This window comes from Maylandia zebra, linkage group LG13 (genome assembly GCF_041146795.1).
Source record: "Maylandia zebra isolate NMK-2024a linkage group LG13, Mzebra_GT3a, whole genome shotgun sequence".
In the NCBI taxonomy this organism is placed as follows: Eukaryota; Metazoa; Chordata; class Actinopteri; order Cichliformes; family Cichlidae; genus Maylandia; species Maylandia zebra.
This window is the reverse complement of record NC_135179.1, coordinates 24,557,245-24,578,743: the sequence shown is the minus strand read 5'-3', so window position 1 is coordinate 24,578,743 and position 21,499 is coordinate 24,557,245. Positions and strand designations below refer to the sequence as shown.

Genomic DNA, 21,499 nt, shown 5'->3' with positions numbered 1-21,499 from the left:
TGGTTCTAGAGATCGCCAAATTAAATACACAATTAAATACTGTCCAGCACAGAAAAATTGGACGTGACAGAAACTAAGCAACAGCAGGTAAAGGTGGCAAATTTTCACCACGCCAATGTTGAAATATTACCTTTTGATTCTGTCTTAATACACCCACCATGCAGAGGGGAAAAGTGGAGCGAGAAAAATACACTAATCTATTTCCAATCAGCCTTCTAATTAGCACAGAAAATGATGTATTGTGACCTGTAATCAGCTTCAACAGTTTGATTTGAGTCATTATCATGGATATTGTAATTTCCTGCAAACCACATCCAGCAAGTGGAAGTGGGCAAATGGAGAAAGGGAGGGGCGGTGAGGACGGGTGAAGAGAGGGAGGGTCAGCTTGGAGAATAGAGGTTAAGATATGACGGGGAGTCATTACAGTGACATTCTTCTATCTGCTGCGGCACTGCCCCTGTCGACCAGCTTTAATCTCAGCCCATGGTGACTGGCAGCCCGCATCAGCGGCCCTCTAATAACCTCACATGGACATTTACCGTTTCATTTTGCAGCTGGCACTTCCAACCTGTCGAGAAAAATCCTGTGCACCCAGCTTACATTTGAAGTTGAATGGACAAATAATGTCAGATTAGACAGGCTGATTTTTTCTTCCTTTTTCATTGAATGGTAACGTCACAAAACGCAAACATCAGTCAGTCAGCAGTTAAGCAAGGTAGTTTGAATGTGTACTTTGGAGAGTTGGAAGGTCTTGAGGAAAACTAGGTGTTTCAGATAAATGGACAGACACACATAACTGACCCCAAGGTGTGAATTATCAGGTCAGTCATGCAAGAGTAATATAGGACAGCGAACTCATTGCAACTAGGAAAACTTGGTGGCTCAAATCAGGCTGACTGCAATCACTCTCAGACTGATTGGTAAAGGTTTACAAATAATGTCAATCTAACAGAGGAACTTAGTCAGCATGTCACAATCAATCTGAGCCACTCTAAACTAGCGGTCCCCAACCTTTTTTGCGCTGGTTTATGTCTGACAATATTTTCACGGACCGGCCTTTAAGGTGTCGCACATAAATACAACAAAATAAAACCAGTACCAGTACCAAAAAAAGAAGATTTATTTATAACACACCGGAAAAGACCCAGGGAAACAGAGTTAACGATAAAAACGATTATAAAAAAATAACGCTGAAAACCGATAAAAACCCTGAAAACCACAAATTTCACACCGGAGCCTCAACTTTTGCAGCCCGGTACCAAACAAGTCACGGATCGGTACCGGTCCGTTCCCGGGGGTTGGGGACCGCTGCTCTAAATCAATGAGTGCAACTAATTTATAAAACCGGACTCAACTCAAATATTCTTATATAAAAGCAGGGCTAGCCAGCACCCATGTAATTTGCAATTATATTGCTGTCCTGGAGCAACTATATCACTATTTGTGCTGCAATTTTCTGTTTCATATCTGTGAGACTCTGGCTGGACTCTAAATGTAGTAATTAATGTTGGCAACAGATTTGTGAATTGCACTGATCTTTCACAATTAATTGCCCTATTATCAGAAACAGACTGTAAGTGCCAACTTGACCCCATTCAGTTGCAAACTAATAGCACACTGACTCTGTCTTATTGCCATTTGATGCACCAATGTTGCTCTGTAGACAGCAACTGACTATAAGTTGTAAGAGACCTGGATCTTTTCCAAACAACCATTTCAAAGACACTGGAAGTTCAACACCCACAGCAGCAATGATTATGTTTGTGCCACAGGCTCCAGCCACTGTTTTCCCCACTGTGACTGTAGCATGATGTATATTTACAGTTAATTTAAAGGATATGGGTGAGGGCCTGATCCCGATTCAGTATGGCCATCTGCAGTTCATCTTCCAAGGACATCAGCCTGTTACTGATCTGCTCACAGCGCTCCGTCAGTTCGGTAGCCCCAGTGTCGCTGCACCCATCCTGGGTAAGAGAAGACATGAAGGGTCAACAAGGGAAGTTGTTCAAATATAAGCCTCTGATACTGACAATGATCAAAACTTGTGCTAATCTGATGTAGTTCAACCAAAGAAAAGCAAAGAGTTGTGAAATTCACAGAAGATTTCTGTCTCCTAGAAAGTAACATGCACCAAGCTACAAAAACATTGGCTACAGCTCCCATAATGCAACTGGGCAGTTTTTTTATTAGCCCCTCCTTGCCTGATAAAAATGACAAACCGTGTTTGCATGTGTATAATGCAGCATTAAAACTGCGACAAACAATAAACCTCAAAGTTATCATCGTGCTTCATGTTGCCCTGGGTTAGATGAACTGTTTGCAGGCTCACACACTGACATGTTTATATATTTATATTTACCAACTACAGTATGCTCTTCATTCAGATGACTCTGTTTATTAACAGATTTTTTTTTATTATAGCAGCTAACGTTTTTTTGCCATTCTAACCACTTGCAAGTCTCAGTTAATGTGCAACAAAAAGCGTTTATTCGCAAACACACACCTAGAGGGGCAGTGTTTACAACATTAAGAGATATCTGCATATTACATGATGCTACAAGGCTGGGTGCATTTTGAAGAATGGCAGGGATGTCAGGTTGGTGGAAGTTCAGAGTGCAGTAGGGCAGAGCATTCGGGAAGCAACGCTGGCCATAATTAGAACAGCCCCCTTTGCAGACATTGTGTCCTAGTTTCTTCTCTCTTATCAAGCATAGAGAACACAAACGCACACCCAAGAGTACACGCACACTCACTTCAAGCAAACAGACACACACACGCACACAGACTCAGTGTTCTCCTTAAACAACACAAAGAGTCTAATCTGACTCATAGCTGCAGGTTAAAAGAAAAAGAAAAAAAAATCAACTCCCTGCAGCTCAGAGGTGTCAGAACAATCACTGAAAAGTCGCGTCTCTGGTCTCTGCCCTGGAATAGCTCTCCCACTCTGGATGATGTAACACCAGAAAAGAAACGTACCACAACAGCAAGTGTTGGGGGCGGCAATATGTGCGAGACATCCTGACACAATTAAGGAATTAAGCGAGATTTTTTTCAATGCAGAGAGGCCCACAGGAAACAGCATTCAGAGAAAAGATATTTTAGCGCTTGAGGAACTTTGAATGAACAAACGATCACTGTCACAAGTCTCTCCTCTGGCTTCACTTCACCTCGTCCTGGATCTTTTCCCCTCAACAGATTCAGTGAGCTGTTTGTTTATCCAGGTTAGGGGCTTCTCCAGCAGATAAGGGCCCTGGGTTTGTGTAGCTAATTGATTCTTTACTTTCCAGCCTTCAGTCAGCTTTTGTAAAGTCAATACAACCACAGGACAGAAAACAAAAGCTCCCCGTGCAGAATGACACTCTTTAAAAGACACGCCTGACAGGTTGTTTAAAAGCCATTAAAACAAAAACAAAATCTTTAAAAAAATAAAATCACAAATTGTAATGTTGCTCCAGGTGGTGATCAAAACTGCTTTCTTCGCTATCTCTGCCTTTGACAAACAAGGCGACAGATTTCACCGACATGTCAATTTGCATAATAGAATCGCAGGCTTGCGTGTATTGGCGTGTTGATTTCTGTTGTACATTAGCGCTAATGTTATTAAACCAAAGTAAACAAAGCAGACTGGGGGAGCGTGGTGTTGAGGAAATTATTTAGGAATTCAATATTCAAACTCATGTATGCAGTTGTATGATTATTTAAGCAATAATGAATGAGAGGCAGCAGGTAATTGTGCATGCTCCCATGGGTGCTGTTCTACCCACTTTGCACCAGGCGGACAATACAAAGCAATATTATTGCACTGGCATAGCACTCAAGGCAGTATTTGCTTAAAAAATACAGTGGCTAATTTATTTTAAATAAGAAACTTGGAGTGCCTGACTTTTTTATAAAAAAAATAATAATAATAAAAACTAAATGAATATAAATGAAAGGCCAGTAATACGGCGGTTCATGCCAAACAAGTTCAGCAGGAGGTAAAAGTCTGTATTTTGCAGCATATTGTAAACAGCAGATCAAACGTAAATCAAGATTTTAGCCTCGTTAATGCGTTAAGTACTTTTTTTATGTACTGGAAAACACATCAAAAATACATCAAACAAATTTCGTATAAGAACCTTTAGTGTGTTGTCTTGTCTTTTGGTCCCTGCATTCACACGGGTTCTATTTCTCTCCTACCTTTTGGTAGCCAGCTGTCTGCAGTGGAAGTTACAGAAATCTTATTTCAAATTTGGAGGTGAAACGTTCAAGGACATCGTCACAGTAAAATGCCAAAAAAATAGGTGTCTCTCAGTGAACAGCAGCCTGCAAGTTACGCACATCCACGACACCGCTGCTGAAGGAAAGCTATTAGCTCATACTTGAAGTACTTTCTAAGTTACTTTTCTTAACAATGATCAATTTCTGGTATATTCAAGTTGCAGCTCCCTTGTAATGTGAAAGGTTGCTTCTTAGGTTTCAACACTAATCCTTACCAGCAAATACGTCTGCAAAGGAACATTGTATACAAATATGTGCAGTAATAAGAGAATTCAGTACTGCAGTTATTTTATTACATATTCTCAAGGCAGTATGTAGGTTGAGCCCCAAAAAGTCGGCATGCATCATATGTTCAAATGCTTCCCAGACGTGCCATAAATGCACACAGCTGTCCCAAAATCCAAACCATAAAGAAATTAGACAAAGCTGTAAATCATTTCCTTATTTTGCGGTTTACGTTGAAGTTCAAATCGAGGATCAGAATGGAGTAGAGAGGTGTTTCAAGTGACTTTGAATGTGGCAGTAGAAACTTGGGCTCTATTTTACTTTTTCCTAAAAGCAAAGTTTACAATGTGTGTAATGTTTAACACCAAGCTGACGGTAACTTTGGGGAAGTCACTCAAATAAGCTTTGCCAAAACAAAGAAAAATCTTTTCTTTCCTTTTCCCCTCATCTTTCTAGAGCTGTAACTGTCATTTCTACCTGACCTTAATGATTTTGCTTTTCATTGTGGGACAATAGCTGCCATCAACAAAGAACTACAAAAATCAGCCCTTTTATAGTGCGCAGGATTGAGTATACTTAATTTTGTCGCTATTCAAATGTGAAGTGGAATTTGAATACAGCTTCAGTTTTTGAGCACTTCTGTCCTACACTGCAGGATTCTCCACAATTGTTCAGTTTGGGGGAAAAAAACCCATCAAGCTATGTTTTTTCTTTGTGATGTTTGTTTGGCAATGATCTTCTAAACCTGTAGCTTGACTGACATCCAACAGTACGTGTGCTTCTTCATTTGTGCCTACAAAGTGATACATTTCATTTCAGAGGTGGAAAAGCAATGCAGTGTTAAACATTATAAAACAACCATTAGTATACAGTAGCTCCTGTAATACGAGGTATGATGTAGGAACCTGTTGCAAAGCAGTCAAACAAATCTCAACAGAAACCATTCAACATTCCAGTTTAATGATGTATCTACTGTTGTTCAGAACTATGGGTGAGTGTAACAAGACATATGCAAGGACCTTGAAAGGATAAAAGAACAATTAGTAGAGGTTAGAAGAAAACCGTAGCAACACACATGACCACACAAACTCACACACACCAATCAATCTCCATTGTGGCAGCAGGGCAGCAGCTAAGTGGAAATCATTTACTTAAAGTCATTATGGAAAGGAGAAAGAGGTCAGACGCTCTGCGCGAGGCAGAGAATCGAGCTCCTCCCGATGCTATCACAACACCATCACTGGAAAGATGCCATTAAACAGCTATCACATCATCTGACTCAGTGATGTATCACTGTAATGTCGCTGTACTTTATTGTAATTACCTATTTTAGGGTATCTGGCTTTTTAATAACTACATGTAATGTCATATAAAGTTAGAAAAGGGGAAGGCTTCTCACTTCTACAGCGCCACAGTTAAAATTTCATGTAAATTGATGCTGTCTCTTAAAATAGATTTTAGAAGGTAACTGAGCCAATGTTTGATAGAAGCTTTGGGTGAAATGTTATCACTGGTAATGCAGGTTGTAGCATTGAGAACCTGTTAAACATGACATGCGTCATTTACTGGTTTGAATTCCTGCGAGTGCCACCGTTTACTGAGCCACTGTGTGGCTGTGTGACCTTGTGTAAATTCAAACATAAAGTTACAGTGTGTAAAATCTCACCACTAGATGTCACTAAGATGCAGATTCCAATTAAGTTAATTCTGTTTTCTTACCGTTCCCAATTAAAGCGCGTAATCCTAACTATGGTGGCCACTGTAGGACAAACATGTTATATTCAGCCCAGAGATTAACCTTAAATCTAGACTGTTTTGTACACACTATTGTAAAATATTTAAATAATATCAACATTTGCCAGCAAATCGGGAAATAAAAAAATGTTTAAAAAAAAGATATTTTTCAGTTTAATACTTTCCTAAATTTTATATTTTTACCAAGAGTCACCTGAAAATCTATGGACACTGTTGATCTCACAGCAAAATGACTCCAAACCAGTTTTTGCTCAGTAGGCTTTCTGCCTACTGTTTACCTCAGCTGCCAGTGCTGGATGAGAAACGTCCACATCTACTTAAGGAGGCTGTAAAGCTTTGTGAAAAGGAATCGATGAGTCAGCAAAGCTCACTTCTGTCCAACAACAGCAACAATGAGGTGGGTTTTTGAAGACATGATGTACTTTTGTGTCAGCAAGCGCTGTTGTTTTTGCTGCTGTTAGCCTCTGTTAGCTGCTGTTAGCCTCTGTTAGCTGCTGTTAGCCTCTGTTAGCTGCTGTTAGCCTCTGTTAGCTGCTGTTAGCCAAGGTTAGTGATATATTTTTTTAAGTGGATCTAACATTCCTGGACTTGGAATGGCAAATAACCTCTTATACAATGTGACAATGTAACCAAACTGTTTACCAAAAGAGAAGTGCAATTTCAACCCTAACATTAGCTGGCTGACAATAAGGATGATCCTTCATATCTGGAGTTTGAAGGCTTGGACGCAATTTAAAATCTGCCTCCTCTGCACACAAATGCCAGTCCGTGGCCACATGCATAAATTGTATTCAAGATAGCAGGACAACATGGTAGATACCACAAAACCTGCCCTTCTGCATTTTTAACAGATTAATTCAATGTTCATGAGGATGCATTAGTTTGCCAGCAGCAGAATTAAGCGATCTGTACATATGAATAGAATATCCTTTTTTTTTCTATTAAATAAACTCAAAATTGACTGTTACTTATCCCTCATAAGTAACAGTCATAAAAAACATGTTGCAAAAAAGACATGGTGCCTCTCACGTAGATGGTGAAACAGGTGACAGGGGTCATGTTGTTGATAATGTTAGCATTGTACTGATAACATTGAACCACACAGTGATAGTGTTAGCATCACGCACCTCTGGGTGACTATCCTCCATGCAGAACAAAAACTCCTCCAGCTTCTGCAACAAAAATGGGAACATTTGTTGAGGCCACACAGTCGTAAGCCTGCTCATGAATTATTAAAAATACAATTATGTCGGCTGTGTACTGTATGTGTGCAGCATCATCATAATGCAAGGAGGCTGTAATTACTCATCAGCAAAACTGACAACAAGAAAATAGATTAACAGACTCGTTTGTATTGCAGGGTTTTTTTGTTAGCATTCAAAGTATGTAATTTTACATTCTTCACTAAGGAAAAGTAATTACTCTACCTACTGGAGGCTAACATATTGTTTGTGGTTTTAAAAAGCAGAGTGAAAACAAATAATCAGCAAAGTTTTAATTATTATTCTAAATTCAAAAGAGCCTTTTTACTTTACTCTGAGGCAAACACAACTGACCCATCCATAACTCTTCACACAGTATCTGATTGGTTTCAAATGCTGCAGTTTTAAACAACTCATATAAACTGGATTGCCACTGCTATCTCTAATCACATCTCGCAGCAGCGTACAATCTGCCTCACACAGTTTTCGAGGTGCAGATTGTAAAGATTAACCAGCTTCAAGCTCCTCTTTTATTGTTTGTTGCTTTGAGATGAAAACACTCATATCTACCAAGCTAAAATAATGTTTGCTGCCGAACGAAAACAGCACCCACTGAACGTGCCTCTTCTATTTCTATAAGCGACAACAGGAAGGTTATTCTTAAAAGTCTTCATATAAAGATTAAACGTTTTTACATGCCAAAAAGCTTTTTATTGTAATTGTTGCAAAGAAATTCAAAGATAAAGTCATACCCAACATAAATATTACAGGGTGTATTTTGCTACACTGGGTTTCAGGCGGAGGGATTACACAGAAAACACAGCTCACAGGATGAGGACAAAAGAGAGAAATGGCTGGCTGTCTCACCTTTTAGTTCTTGGTAAAATGTTAGGAGGTTCCAGGCTTTAGGAGGAGAAAGAAAAGCAAAGAAAGACAAAAGGGGGAGCAGAAAATAGATTCATGCAGTTTATCATATGCGGTCAAGGAAAGGCAGGAAAGAAGAAGACATTAATGAAAACTGTGTGTTTATGCATGCTAAGGACAGGTCTGTGAGAGAAGCTGAACAGGTTGCAACAGCGGCAGAATTAAACATGGCAATGAAACCCTACAGCTTCCTGTATATTAGATCCAAAAAGAACGAACGTTTGTGCTTGGAAGCACAATCCATCTATATATATATATATATATATATATATATATATATATATATATATATATATATATATATATATATATATATATATATATATATATACATACATACATACATACATACATACATACATACACACACAGTGCTGGATCTGTTGGCTTTGTTCCTATCTCACACTAGTCAGACTCCGTGGGTGGAGGAAAGTGTGAGAAGAGGAGAGAATGAGTCGGACTCGGCCCTGAGGCAGTGGACCTCAGCTCACTGTGGGATAGACCGCCACAGAGAATTCACACTCGCACATGTGCACGCGCACATACATACGCATGCATGCCCACTAAAGCATTTAATCAGGAAGTCAAAGTATTTCCAAACGGTTGCCCCCCTCACGCCCACATTTTCCTCGTTTAGAAATACCTTCGAGCAAACGCGCTAACTGACTGCTGCTCATCTCACTGCAGTCGGCAGAATCTCAGACTCTCACAATGGCTCCATGCACAAACTGAAGCTGTCCTCTCCAGCCAAGCGCTAAGGCTGACAGAGCAGGAAGATTTTTTTTTTTTTGAGGTTACATTTCACAGCACAGTAAAGAACAGCAAGTATTTCTGAAAGCAGACGGTTCTCATTTGACCTTTCAGTGGCAAATATGGGTTATGTGCAGAAAATATGTAAGACCTCAGTGCTTGAAAGTGTCACTTGGGAAGCCTTCGTATTCAAGAGACTAAATCCCAGCCTTTGTCAAGCATTCCAGCATTTATACGGAGGTGTTTAGATGAATTATACATAGTGTGCTCTTCACAAGACAATTTACTGTTACCTTAGTGAACTCTGAGTTCTGTAAGTTGGCCTCAGGACACCATCGCCCTCCTAAAGCAGTCAGCATGGCACAGTCCTCTTCCTCTTTGGTGCCTGGCTGGGATGGAGGATAAACTGTTGCAGTGGGGAAGTCTTCGATGTCTGCTCCACTGCAGCTGGGAGTCCGCAACTGGAGACCTCGCAGGAAAAGGTGACATGCTTCCAGGTCGGCTTCCCAGATTCGCTCCAAGCTGGGAGACCCATAACTAGCAAGGGAAGGAGACAAGTATGTTATGCATTCTGATAGAGAACTTGATGTTTGCTCTCAGTGCAAGTTTGAGATCAGTATTTAAATCATAAAAGTCCAAGTGGTCAGAACAGGCTTTAGCAGCAGAGCTATCTGGAGCTGTCTGCATGCTGAAGGAAAACTAACATCAGGTATGTTCTTTTATGTTATTCAGTGATGTGAAATTTTAAAAATGTACTACAACATATAGCAAATAGTTGAACTGTAGCATGTAATCAAATACATAAATACAATCTTATATGTTAAGCTATTAAATAAAATGTAGTGTGCTATAAAAGAATGTTAAAATAATACATTGATGCACATCACTCGCATCACCGCAGAGGCATGTGTCAAACATAAGGCCCAGGGGCTAAAATCCACCCTGCAAACACTCATAAATTTTGGACTTGTCGCTTTAACTTTTTTAAAGGTTTTATGGCTTTTTCTACTGATAAGGACCTTTTTTTTCAGCACTATAGAAACTTCTTGTTTTTACAATTTTACACATTTATTTCTTACAATTTATGCCCCAAAAAGTAAAAAGAAAACAGATTTCTTTCATTTAAAAGAGCAGCATCTCTTTGTTATGCAGCAATACTGATATGTACTTTTGAAATTGCACTGCTTTTTTCTAATACTAACATATCTCAGGGATTAAGTGTGCAGTTAAACTTCTTTACACTGACAGAAAGGGGGCATGTCACTGGTCTGGCGCACTTAAGGTCATACTGGGCTGTATTTGGCCCACATTGTCCAGCAAGTTTGACATTCCTATTATACAGGTACAGCAGCATCTCTTCAAATAAAGCACATAAACCTCTGAGTGACAGATGAGAAGTGAATCATTCAAAGAATAAAATTCCATTCACAAAATGTAACAAGAGCGATATTCCTCCTGAAAGGATGCCCTTTACTCAAAAGAGGGTGTGGATGCGTTCGTTTCTCCTGGGGTCACTGAGTACGAGTTCACTGGGAGGGCAAGGAGATTGTTTTATCTACCTATTGAGTTATGATCAGTCAGCCTTCTTCACTCCTTTTTCCCCGACCTTTGCAGGATCTCAGATCCCAGCAGAAACTAATTAAAGCAGGTAAAAATGGATCGTATATACTTAAAAATGAGTTACACCGTTACTGACTTTTATCTCATTGTTCCATTATTTAGGTTAAGCTGATCACACAAAACAAGCAAAGGTAAATGTCACGACAAGCAGAGGTTTCTATATATATATATAAACTTGGGGAAAATGCCCAAAATGACACCACACTTCATCCAGATTACCTCATACACTACATCAAAACAATCAAATACACTTTTTATCAAGAAAACCAGACACACATACAGAGATTCCTTGATTGAGAGACGCTGCCTCTGTGAGGATTGAAGCATTGATCTTTTTATTTTCAGAAACCATTTTCCATTTCCTTTAAATAAAATGCTCCTTCACTGAGTCACAATTGAGGCCTTCTGACCTTTAAAATCTTCTTGTTTATTGACCTTCTCCTTTCAGCAACCTTTAGATAACTAAACATTCACAAATGACCGTGATCTCTGAGCCTTTAATAGATTTTAGGGCTTTTAGACCAAACACAAAAGGCAACAGTTTCCACACTAACTAACACCAACTTTGTTTTTGTGAATCCATGTCATGTAGAAAAATCAAACTAAAGCTGACAGGATGCAGGGAAGACGATGATGGCTTTATAGGAGACTTATCAAATCTCTTAAAGGAAGAAATGTCCTCTGTCTGTCTTCACATGCCAAATTCCAACCTAGGAGGAAATACTCTGTCACAGACATAAACTGAAAATGATTGACTCACAATGGTAGAAAATACAGCAATGTCATTTGCTGAACTCACATGCAAACCCTTATAAAATAGTATTTTCACCTGAAAAGTGCACAGTGGCTCATTCTCCGTGATATATAAACAAACTCAAAGGCAAAATGCACCCAGATGACATTGTTTAATCTCTCCCTCTGTTCATTCTTCTCTCTCTCAGGGTTGAATCACCCGCCCAAAAAAAATCCCCAAAATTGAATGCCACTTGTTTTCCAGCCCATCTCCTGCCTGAAAGGGCTGCCAACCTCTGTACCCTGCCAACGCACGCCTCTCAGTCGTTCTCTAACCTTCATTTGGCAGACAGACAATAGAAAAATTGCTCAGCCCAGTCCCCCACCTCCACCCCCATCACCAATTCGCTGCCTCTGAATTCTGCTACGGTGGGGATGCACCCAATGAGCCGTGCCATTGTTTTTTGTCTCTTCCGAAGTGGAGAGGAACACATGCAACACAGAGATATGGGTGAGCACACATGTGTTAACTTACATGCCCATAAATCACTCTCTGTGGGGATAAAAATCATAAATTCTTCTAAAAATGTCAAAGCTGGCCACATCGATCAAAGCGGCTTCTCTTCAGTGTCAACCACAATTCATTACAAACAACTGGCGCTGGCATTAGGGCTCTGTCTGCTGAAAATTCAGACAACATGTTAGCGCCTAAGCATCCCTGTGATGGTGGCGTCCTGGTGCCCGCTGGTATGAACTCGTCGCCCACGGGGTTAATTGGTGGCAGCCGTTCCGACTGCCATCTGACAGCGGCAGGGTGTGGGCGTGCTGTGCTGCTGATGGCCCAGTAATAAGGAGGAGAAACAGACAGGCACACTCTCTTTCTATAGTATCTTCGCTTCCCTGTGGGACTACTGACTGGCAGGACTCCTGTTTCCCCTCAAGGCATTCAATCCAGACTGCTGCTGAGGAAGGGTTATAAATCTGCTGGAACTTTTAAACGACGGGGCAGTGACCGGGTCCTGCAGGTACCAGCGGGTTCAGTTAGACGTCTCAAGAGAGAAGAGGCACATTATGGGTTCACATCCAGTCTGACCATCATTCAAAAACTTCCCAGGGCTGAAAAGTGAAGCCAACAACCAAGTGCCAAAAGCTGCATATCCTGAAATGGCCACTCGATGCTGGCTCCAAAAGCAAGTCAATCCCCTTGACTCCCGTGTTAAAATGTCCAACTTCACAGCAGAAATAACCTTATTTACAGCCAGGAAAAAAAACAAGTTTTATTTTGTTTTGTCCCTATAGGTTTTGTGAATTTAACTCTAAGTTTTAATATTATTTAACGTTATGTTATGAATTATATTACATGCTTTGACTACCAAAGCAGTGAGCTGTAACTGGTAGCTGTCTACTAGGTGCTACCTCAGCCAATGCAAGTCACTGAACTGGACCTTTTGACCATTTTTTTATCCTTTTTTTGTTTTGTTTTTTATTTATCTTTCATTTAACCAGTAAAGTTGGACTTTAAGAGATTTAAAAATCTCTTTTACAAAAGTTTCCTGGCTAAGAAAGCCAACAGCTAGCATACAAACTGGAAAAGCATAAACAGACCTGAAGAAAATAAAGAATTAAGTACAGAAACATAACATAAAAAACAACACCTCCTTCACCATATTCTTTATGAGTGTTGTTTGAGGAGTAGGTCATTTTTAGTGCACTACTAACTGACATTAGTAATTGGCCAGTCTGTCAGTATCAGCAAATTTATAATGGACGGTAAATGAAAATTTAACAAGTAAAGAAGAGACCGGAGGAACGCATTTGAATTATGTTATGAGTGTTGACATTACATAGTTTGTCCACCAGAGGGCGTTGTATGATTCACCCAACACAAATGTTTGGAACGGCACAAACACAAGAGCCAGCTAATCGGAGTCCAGTGTACACTACGCAACCTGCTGTGACAATAAAACAGGATTATTTTTAAACTGCAGTGTCATATAATCTTAGTAAGAAATCATAAATGACTACATATAACAACTAACAAATGTTGAAGAAATCTATTTATCTGTCAAGTGTTTGAAGGATATATAAGCCTGTATACTATACAGTATATTTTTAAATTGCCAAATATCCTCATCCGACTTAAAAATCTAATATTGACAATTAACACGGTTTGTTGTGCTTTATTAACTGTAGAGATGTCACCAGAACTGACATTTACAATACCTTTAATACCAAGAGGACTTGTTTTATTTTTTTTAGTATTGTTGGTACCATAGGCAGTGTATGTACTGCAAATCTTCCATAAATGGGCTACAACCCTTTGCAGTGTCTAGGCGATGCACCCATGTGGTCTATGAATTCAGCACGCTAACTAAGTTAGGTGCTTTAGCTGGTAAGTTATAACTTCACCCTCTTGTAAAAATACAGTCACTTCTCCTTCTGAAAATATTAACATGACTTAAGTCAAAATGATAAATTTGACTTTTAAAAAAGGGAGTCCAAAACACGTGAGTCGGAGTGGCGGAGACCATCTTTTATATACAGTCTATGGTTATCGGGTTCAGAGCATGAAATATTTTCTCAGATTTTGAGTCATAGTTCATTGTTACATAAAAATCATATTCTGGGTAAAATGAACACCTTTTTTGGTTGTTTTAGAAAAGTGAGAGAAAGGAAATATAATCATTGATGCATTTTTGTTTTTTGAGGAAACCTAAAAGCTATAAAATAAGACTTCACACAATAGAAAGGAAAGGAGATGTGATAATGTTTCGCCTTAACATTAGCCTCACAAATAACACCAGCTGTGGAGAGGTGTTAATAATATAGCGATGGAGGTGTGATAGATGGAGGACTGGGAGGGGTTTGTTTGGTGGATGACTAGAGGAGGTTTTTACAGGAGCCAGATGGGCAAATCCAGCTTAAGTGTTCCAAACACTTTAAAAAAAAATGTGGATTCAAGAATTTGTATATTAAAAGTAAGAGAGGAGCACATTTTATCCCAGTTTTTTCTCATTTAGATTTTCATAGAGCATCTTCAATTTAACTATACATCTCAGCATTTAATGGCTTCTGTGCCAGTATCCGTCGCGTATGATATATGCCGCTCAAATCTCTACAGGAGAATGAATATATAAATGAGGGACAAAAACGAGAAGCATTTCCTAATGAAACATCTGCATAAATGTATTAAACAACTGTGTGGTGCTGCTAATCTGAATAAAATGTTTTTTATTCTGATGACACACTTACAGCATCTGCGCTGTTCTAACATCCTGTTCTAGTCTTTAGCAAGGAAAAGATAATTGGTTTTTTCAACACCATCCGTCTCCACGGAGACCAGACATCTCAGCACACTAATCTGCCTCTCTCCACCCTTCTCCCCTCCTCCTCTCCTCACTTCTCATCACCACGGTACTCTATCAATGGTAATGTACATTAGAGCTGACTGATAACATTTACAGTGGATGATGAGTGCATGTGTGCATCTGTGTGTGTGTGTGTGTGTGTGTGTGTGTGTGTGTGTGTGTGTGTGTGTGTGTGTGTGTGTGTGTGTGTGTGTGTGTGCGTGCGTGGGTTAGTGGTGTATGCACATGTGGGGAAAACGGCACATTCAATCAAGGCAAATATGTGTCACTGTGCCAAGCGGGAGCTGGTGGAAGGGACTGGTGTACGCCATAAATCAGAGCTATATTTGTGAATTTATCTAGACCGCCTCTGGTCATGGAGGCCGATCTAAGGCTGAAGAGCCAATCATTTAATATAGAATGTGATGGCCGAGAAAATTAGTTTACAGTCACCCAAGAAGGTGTCCTTGAATGGAAATTCTCTTTTTTCAGAGTGATGTGACTATATCATTGACCCGGCTCTGAAAATTGAAGCCAGTGTGGAAGTCATGGAGTTAAATAAGTAGTTAGGAAGAGGGATGTAAGGATGCATGCACAAGTGTCTCAGATCTGCACTCTTTCTAATGGCAGGAAGGGGGTGACTCTTCAATAGTAAAGAAGTCTTTGGGGGAAAGTCCAAGTAGGGCAACTTGTACTTCTTGTGATGTACAATTCACTTTCATACAACCGAGCAGCATCCTCTGTGTCTCAGTCGGATTCACCCCTCGCTTATGAAAAATAACACCAAACATGAGGCTTCGAAGCAATTCACTGATCAGTGTCTGAGGTCATAGTGTCTACATCCTCCCTTTGCAGAGTCTGTGGGGGAAATACTTATGATTTACAGTATGTAATCATCTGCCCTCGTAGCAAAGGAACTATATACTGTGTTCAAACAGGAACACAGTATATAGCAGCTCCACTGCAAACCAGTTTTACTGGTAATAGTAGTTAATGATGGTTTCCTCGGGGAGCAGTACTAAGCTTTCAGGATTTGTAATCTCAGATGGTTTGCGTAAAAGAAAATTAAAAGGAGATTTTAGACTTAAACATTTTATAGATGTTTTTATAGCTGTATAATGGGGCACACGTGTGAAGAAAATTTTAGTTGCTGTGAGGAGCAGCACTCAGCCTGTGGAAAAGGTTTTATATTGTTATAACATTTTCTGTAGCCCACTGAAGAACTTTAATATATAACCTTGTCAGTTTCATCAGGGTTATCTCAGGTTAAGCTCGGAGACTTTCCTTACAGAAGGCCTGTCAGTGACAGACAGAAGGTCTCCACTGGTGATACCACTGAGTTGTATTGTAACATCTGGCATTTTTATACTCAGTCTTAAATTTTATTCTTGTTTTTAGATGATATTTTTAACGTGTCACACTTTCATTATGCAGTTTCTGTGTTTGATAGTATCCTACGTAGGCTGCTTGTCATCTGTTGTGTGCGTGTGTCTATCTATCTATGTGCCTAGCCCTCAACAAACGTTTTGCCTTCTTTTGTCCTTTATATTTAGGCAGCGATTCATCCCATTCTCTAAAATACTCTGACAAATGCCTCTGCTAGAAACTCAGAAGTGTTGCCATCATACAAACAAAACACAAAGCAGCCATCTGCCCTATTGACAGCGATGGTCCTGAGGCACGATTCCCTGCTGGGCGCTGAGATCGCAACCATGTTGCTCCTTGACCATTCAGACCCCCAGTCTGTGCATCCTTCAACAAGCAAGAGCCCTGCAGTATGTCACTGAGTCCTGGCTCTCATCCAAAGAGGTGACCCTGCCTCTCCAAGGATGCAACACACAAAGCTGTGCCCCCCTACACACACCACAAACAGAGACAAAGGTCAAGTAGACAAACAGGGTCTGTGATAATAAAGGCTTTTGCAAGCTCAAAGTAAACCCATACCACCTAACCTTTTCTCTTCTGAACACAACTAGAATAGACTGAGTGGAAAGAACAGCTCATATGTGGTGCACAAAATCATTACCAGCTATATTTATCCATCTGTAAAACAAAAATTGCTCCAACAACCTGTAGAATAAGAGCCAGTCGCTGTTTGTCTGCCAAAGAGTCTATCCATCTGGTGATTGAACTATAAAAGAAACACAAGCATCTGTATGGACTCAAATGCTCACCAGGATCCACACTCTCACCTCCTCAGCTCACTCCTTAAGTCAGGTGAGATGGGTGGTAACCCGTAACATGACTTGTCCTTTGTGATTTAGAACCTCTGAGTTCGCAGACGGAAACAATGAACCAGTCAGAAGAAAGATATTGTTTTGTCTAAAATGGTTTACACACAGGAAGAGCGGAAAGGTGGGAGATGAGTTGATGTCAAAGCCTAAAAAAAGGTACAAAAGGTATGTGAGAAGGTGGGAAGAGGAAGACAAATTGTGTAGGTGAGAGACAGACTGCAATGTGAGAAGGGGCTCTAGGAGACAACGGCGTATGAAAAAAAGGTGTGAGAGCATGATGTGGTAGGTGATGTGATGCACTGAGGAGACGTTGCTCTGGTTAGAGGACAGCAGGAGTGAGAGGAAATTCCTTGGAGCCTGCTGCTTTATATACGTCTCCTTGTTTATTAGTCTGAGGAACACAGTCTTCGCTTCTGTATTAAAAAGAAGCAGAGAGCACAGAAAAGCCTTACCTGTGCAATCGGTCCTCCAGTAGTTCAATATACTTGCTGGTGTTCTCTTTCAGGCGGCTTTCTGAGTGAGAAAAAAAGAACAAAGAGAACAACAGCACGTTACCTCTAATACTGTTAACATTGACGCATCAATAGCTATGGTATACATGTTAGAAAAGTTAGTTGTCATCACTTGGTGACGGCATTGTGCAGAGAAACTGCAACAGTACACTTCACTTTAGAGGAGCAGCTGGCTTTCTCTTAACACAAACACACAAATGAGGAGAGATCACTGCCTCTACTCTCAGAGGGGATAAAACTGTAGATGGCCCAAGGATAAAAGGGGATTTTATCATGGCATAGTTCTTTATATCTTGCCAGATTTTCTGTGGGGCATGAAGTTGGATGGATTGCTTATGTTGCTTCCTGTGCCCTTCTGCCAGCAGTGAGTTGTGCCTGAGGAGGCTGGTTGAGCAGTAGTCAGGATGGAGAGGAGGACTGAGCTGCGTTAATGAGCTCATGTATGAAACATGAGAATATGCCCTGCCCATAGGAGCTTCCAATCCTTGAGCGCAATAGGAATAGGAAACATAGATGCTATCTATATATATCTATAGACAGATAGACCCGAGTTATAACATACAATCCAAACCTTCCTACTCTTCCTCAGTAAAACATAGCTATTCCTATACATTTATACATTCTCAACAATCCATTGGAACCAGGGAGCACTGGTTCCCACCTTGGAATCAAAGGATCACAGACACTGCAAGACAATAATAATGAGGCTACTCTAAGTGGAAGCTATTGTCTAGAAAAATAGTAAAATACTGAATATAGAGCAGATGGTGTAAAATTTTCATCTAACATTTGGTAAAAAACAATTTTTTTAAAGGGAGTACGATTATATTTTACATGAGTGCATACTCCTACTTAAAATACAAACTTTAATGAAGAACTAGGAAAGCCAAAAACAATTGGGAAACTGTTATGTTTTGTGATGCCGCTTAGGCTGCTCACACAGAGACAAAGTCTGCGGATTGAAATACAATTTGCATCATTGTCTTGATGGTGGTTAATAGACAGCATCAGCTTGGGGGTGACATATTCTCGGGGCCAGGCACAGCAGGAAGAAAAGGAAAATGTCAGCGACAGTAGCGTGACAAACACTTTCCACACTCTTGCACACACACACACGCACACACACACTCCTGTCTGTACTTGAAGGAAGAGCTGAGATGGAGCTAGTTGGGTTATTTATGGGGGCTTGAATGTGGGAGTCACAGGAAGGGATGTTACTCGTTTCAGTCAAAGTGGCCAAATCTGTGCAATCAGAGGCCGCTGGAGAAGCTATCACATATCTGCTGTATGTGGACCAGACAGCTCACTTACCAACCCTCTAATTGCCACGTGAGATCTTATCCTACCTGATAGAGCCTCCCCTATCAACTTCCATTCATGCTGGCTCTGTTAAGCAGCTTGCAAGCAGATAGCCGCTGAATAATACATGGAGGGCATTAAGCCTGACTTTAGCTGGCAGAGAGCGAGTTGCCAAACTGAGCTACAGCTTGAACAACAGCAAGACGGATAGAAACAGATGAAGGTGGGAGATTGACACACAAGTGCATTAACTGTTTACTTAATATTTCTTGCCATGCTATACACAGAGGAGAGTGCGCCGTCCTGTCGCCATGCCAACCAGTGGTAAAACTACGGCGGTTTTTCAGGCGTGACAGATAAAAATAATCTTTTCTTTATAGAATGGGACGAGAAATCAAGCGCGCAGAGCCTCCTCCTGCGCAGAGTGGAACCAGAGCACTGGGTGATATTACCACTTCCTGTAAGACTGCGGGAGGCTGCTGTCATGGGCAGGCAATGCGAATAAAATCGGCACTAAAAAGCCCATAAAGAAGACAGTCGCTCTGTTACTCCCTGATGCGTGCCGTGGCATATTTGGTGTTGAAGGAACTTCACAAAGGCGTTCACAGAGCCCACATCGGAAATTCATGAGCTCAGACTCCCTTCACACTAGTGATCTCAGCAGGCATTAAACATCACTGATTGCTGTCAAGGACCCCGGCCAAAATCGAAAAGGCCATTCATTCATAACGCAAGCAGAACTGAGACACCATTGAAGGATGTGGAGAATGGGTTACTGGGTGCTGCGACAATGTCATTTGCTTTATATATGAATCAGAATTTGTTAGACTAATCGAAGCTAAATTGCTTCAGCTAAATAGCTCTAACACTCTAAGACAGAAAAAGACGAGTCTGATGGTTACAAACTCTGATGTGACAGACAAACCTATGAAGCAGGATGTCACAACTGTAGCAGAGTTTACAAAGTTTCTGTCAGTGTGTCCTGATAAGGGACCCAAAGAGCAGAATGAGCTCAGGAAACGCAAAAAAAGACTTTTTATTTAGGTGGAGCACATAATCCAAGGCCTGGTAAAACAAACAGACACGCAGACCAGAAAACACAAGAGGAAGTCCGCAGTCCAACAGCATGACACAACAGAGAACTAAAACAAACTGAGGCTTTAAATAGACACAGGGAATCAGGAAAATCGGAAACGCCAGGGTGACAAGACACAGCTGAAATTAGTCAGACTAATGAAACAGGATAAAACTAAATACAATGCACACAAATAAGAGATGAACAAAGTAAAACAGGACATCACCAAACAGAGATGGAGATTTATCCAGAGAGGAAAAAGAATAAACTGAAACTCCAGGAGTCACCTATAAATCATGTCCATAAATATTAACAATAACTAGGCTACAAAATATGATGAAAATAAAACTAAGAAAAGCTAAGAATAGACACATGGTGAAACCAAAAGTCAAGCAGAGAATATTCAATAATAGACAGAACTTAAAATTTCAAAACTCAATCACAGTTATGGGTTTTACAGAAAAAAGTTAATATAGGCAAGGTGTTTTCAGTGCCTCCTGCATCACGAGCATTCAAAGAGCTCTCCAACTCTAAGTGAATAATGCGGTCATTTCTTCAGCGCCTTAACAACAAAAGCACCCAAACGTCTGTGAGGCCTTCTTGTTGTCAAACAAATTAGAGGCGGCTCTGCGCTAACAGAGCACCGGTGACATGCTTGTTATAAAAGCCTGTGCAATAATAAGGCAGAAGACAAAACTGTGTGTCTGTAATTGAGCTGAAGGCACTGACTGTGATGAATGTGTTTAAGCTTGGCTAGGTCTGTCTGAGTGTGACAGCGCTGCAGGTAAAACACAAACACGCAGTAGGCATATGGAGCCACTCCCACCATATATACCTGAACCTAACAGCAGCAGAGCTGACGGAGGGACAGCCTGATATAGGACAGATGCTCAATCACCCATGATGCTCTAGTTGTAGCATGCACAGATTGCAGCTGGCATAGCGGAGCATATTGTTGGGTTGTGCTTGAATGCACAACAAAAAGAATCACTTGACAAGTAATTGGGTGTGTGCAAAACTGTAGTTGGGTTGTGTTTTGGTCTTTTTTAAGTGATGGGTGCTAAACTGCTCAGCTGAAATCTTAAGAAATGCTCACTGTCATTGTATGTCAGTAAATAGAAACTGTTTAGAAGAGGCTCTAAACTATATTTCTACTGAAGCAAGCTGCAAATATATTTTTTGTTTTTGACAACTGAATCCAAGAAGCAACATTCCTCGGCAATGAGGAAGTCTCCCAAAAAAGTGCAGAGCACTCTCAACGCTTCACCAGCTCAACAATTCCGCCCCATTAAACATGCATCCTATTATTCCCCGGGTTTCCTCTTGGAACTCCGGGTTAGTACATTTTCACTAAAATGCATCTTCCCCCCCATCATCTCCCACTTGTATATGCGAGCAATATATCATCTTACTCTGGTGTTTTCGTTTAGCTGCAAATTTGTGGCTCATGAGATAAATATACTTAGAAACTCTAGTCGTTTTAGGGGAAATTAAAAAAATACAATATTACAGAAATACCAAGTAATTCCAAAAGATGGAAAGTCGGCTGCTTTCAGTGTGAGCC

The 21,499-nt window shown here is 40.5% G+C and overlaps 1 protein-coding gene across 3 annotated transcripts in view; it reads right to left on the bottom strand.

Moving 5' to 3' along the window:
- disc1 (DISC1 scaffold protein) overlaps positions 1 to 21,499 on the bottom strand; it is a 46,556-nt gene that overhangs the window by 2,314 nt on the left and 22,743 nt on the right. For 2 of the 3 annotated variants that reach the window (XM_076891844.1, XM_076891845.1), the window contains 4 exons: positions 17,502 to 17,562; positions 9,410 to 9,653; positions 7,368 to 7,412; positions 1,842 to 1,964 (listed from right to left, as the gene is read on the bottom strand). In XM_076891844.1, coding sequence (XP_076747959.1) covers positions 1,842 to 1,964; positions 7,368 to 7,412; positions 9,410 to 9,653; positions 17,502 to 17,562 — 473 coding nt within the window. Of the gene's footprint in view, positions 1 to 1,841; positions 1,965 to 7,367; positions 7,413 to 8,309; positions 8,346 to 9,409; positions 9,654 to 17,501; positions 17,563 to 21,499 lie in introns of those variants that run through there. The other variant, XR_013101402.1, reaches the window with a different exon arrangement.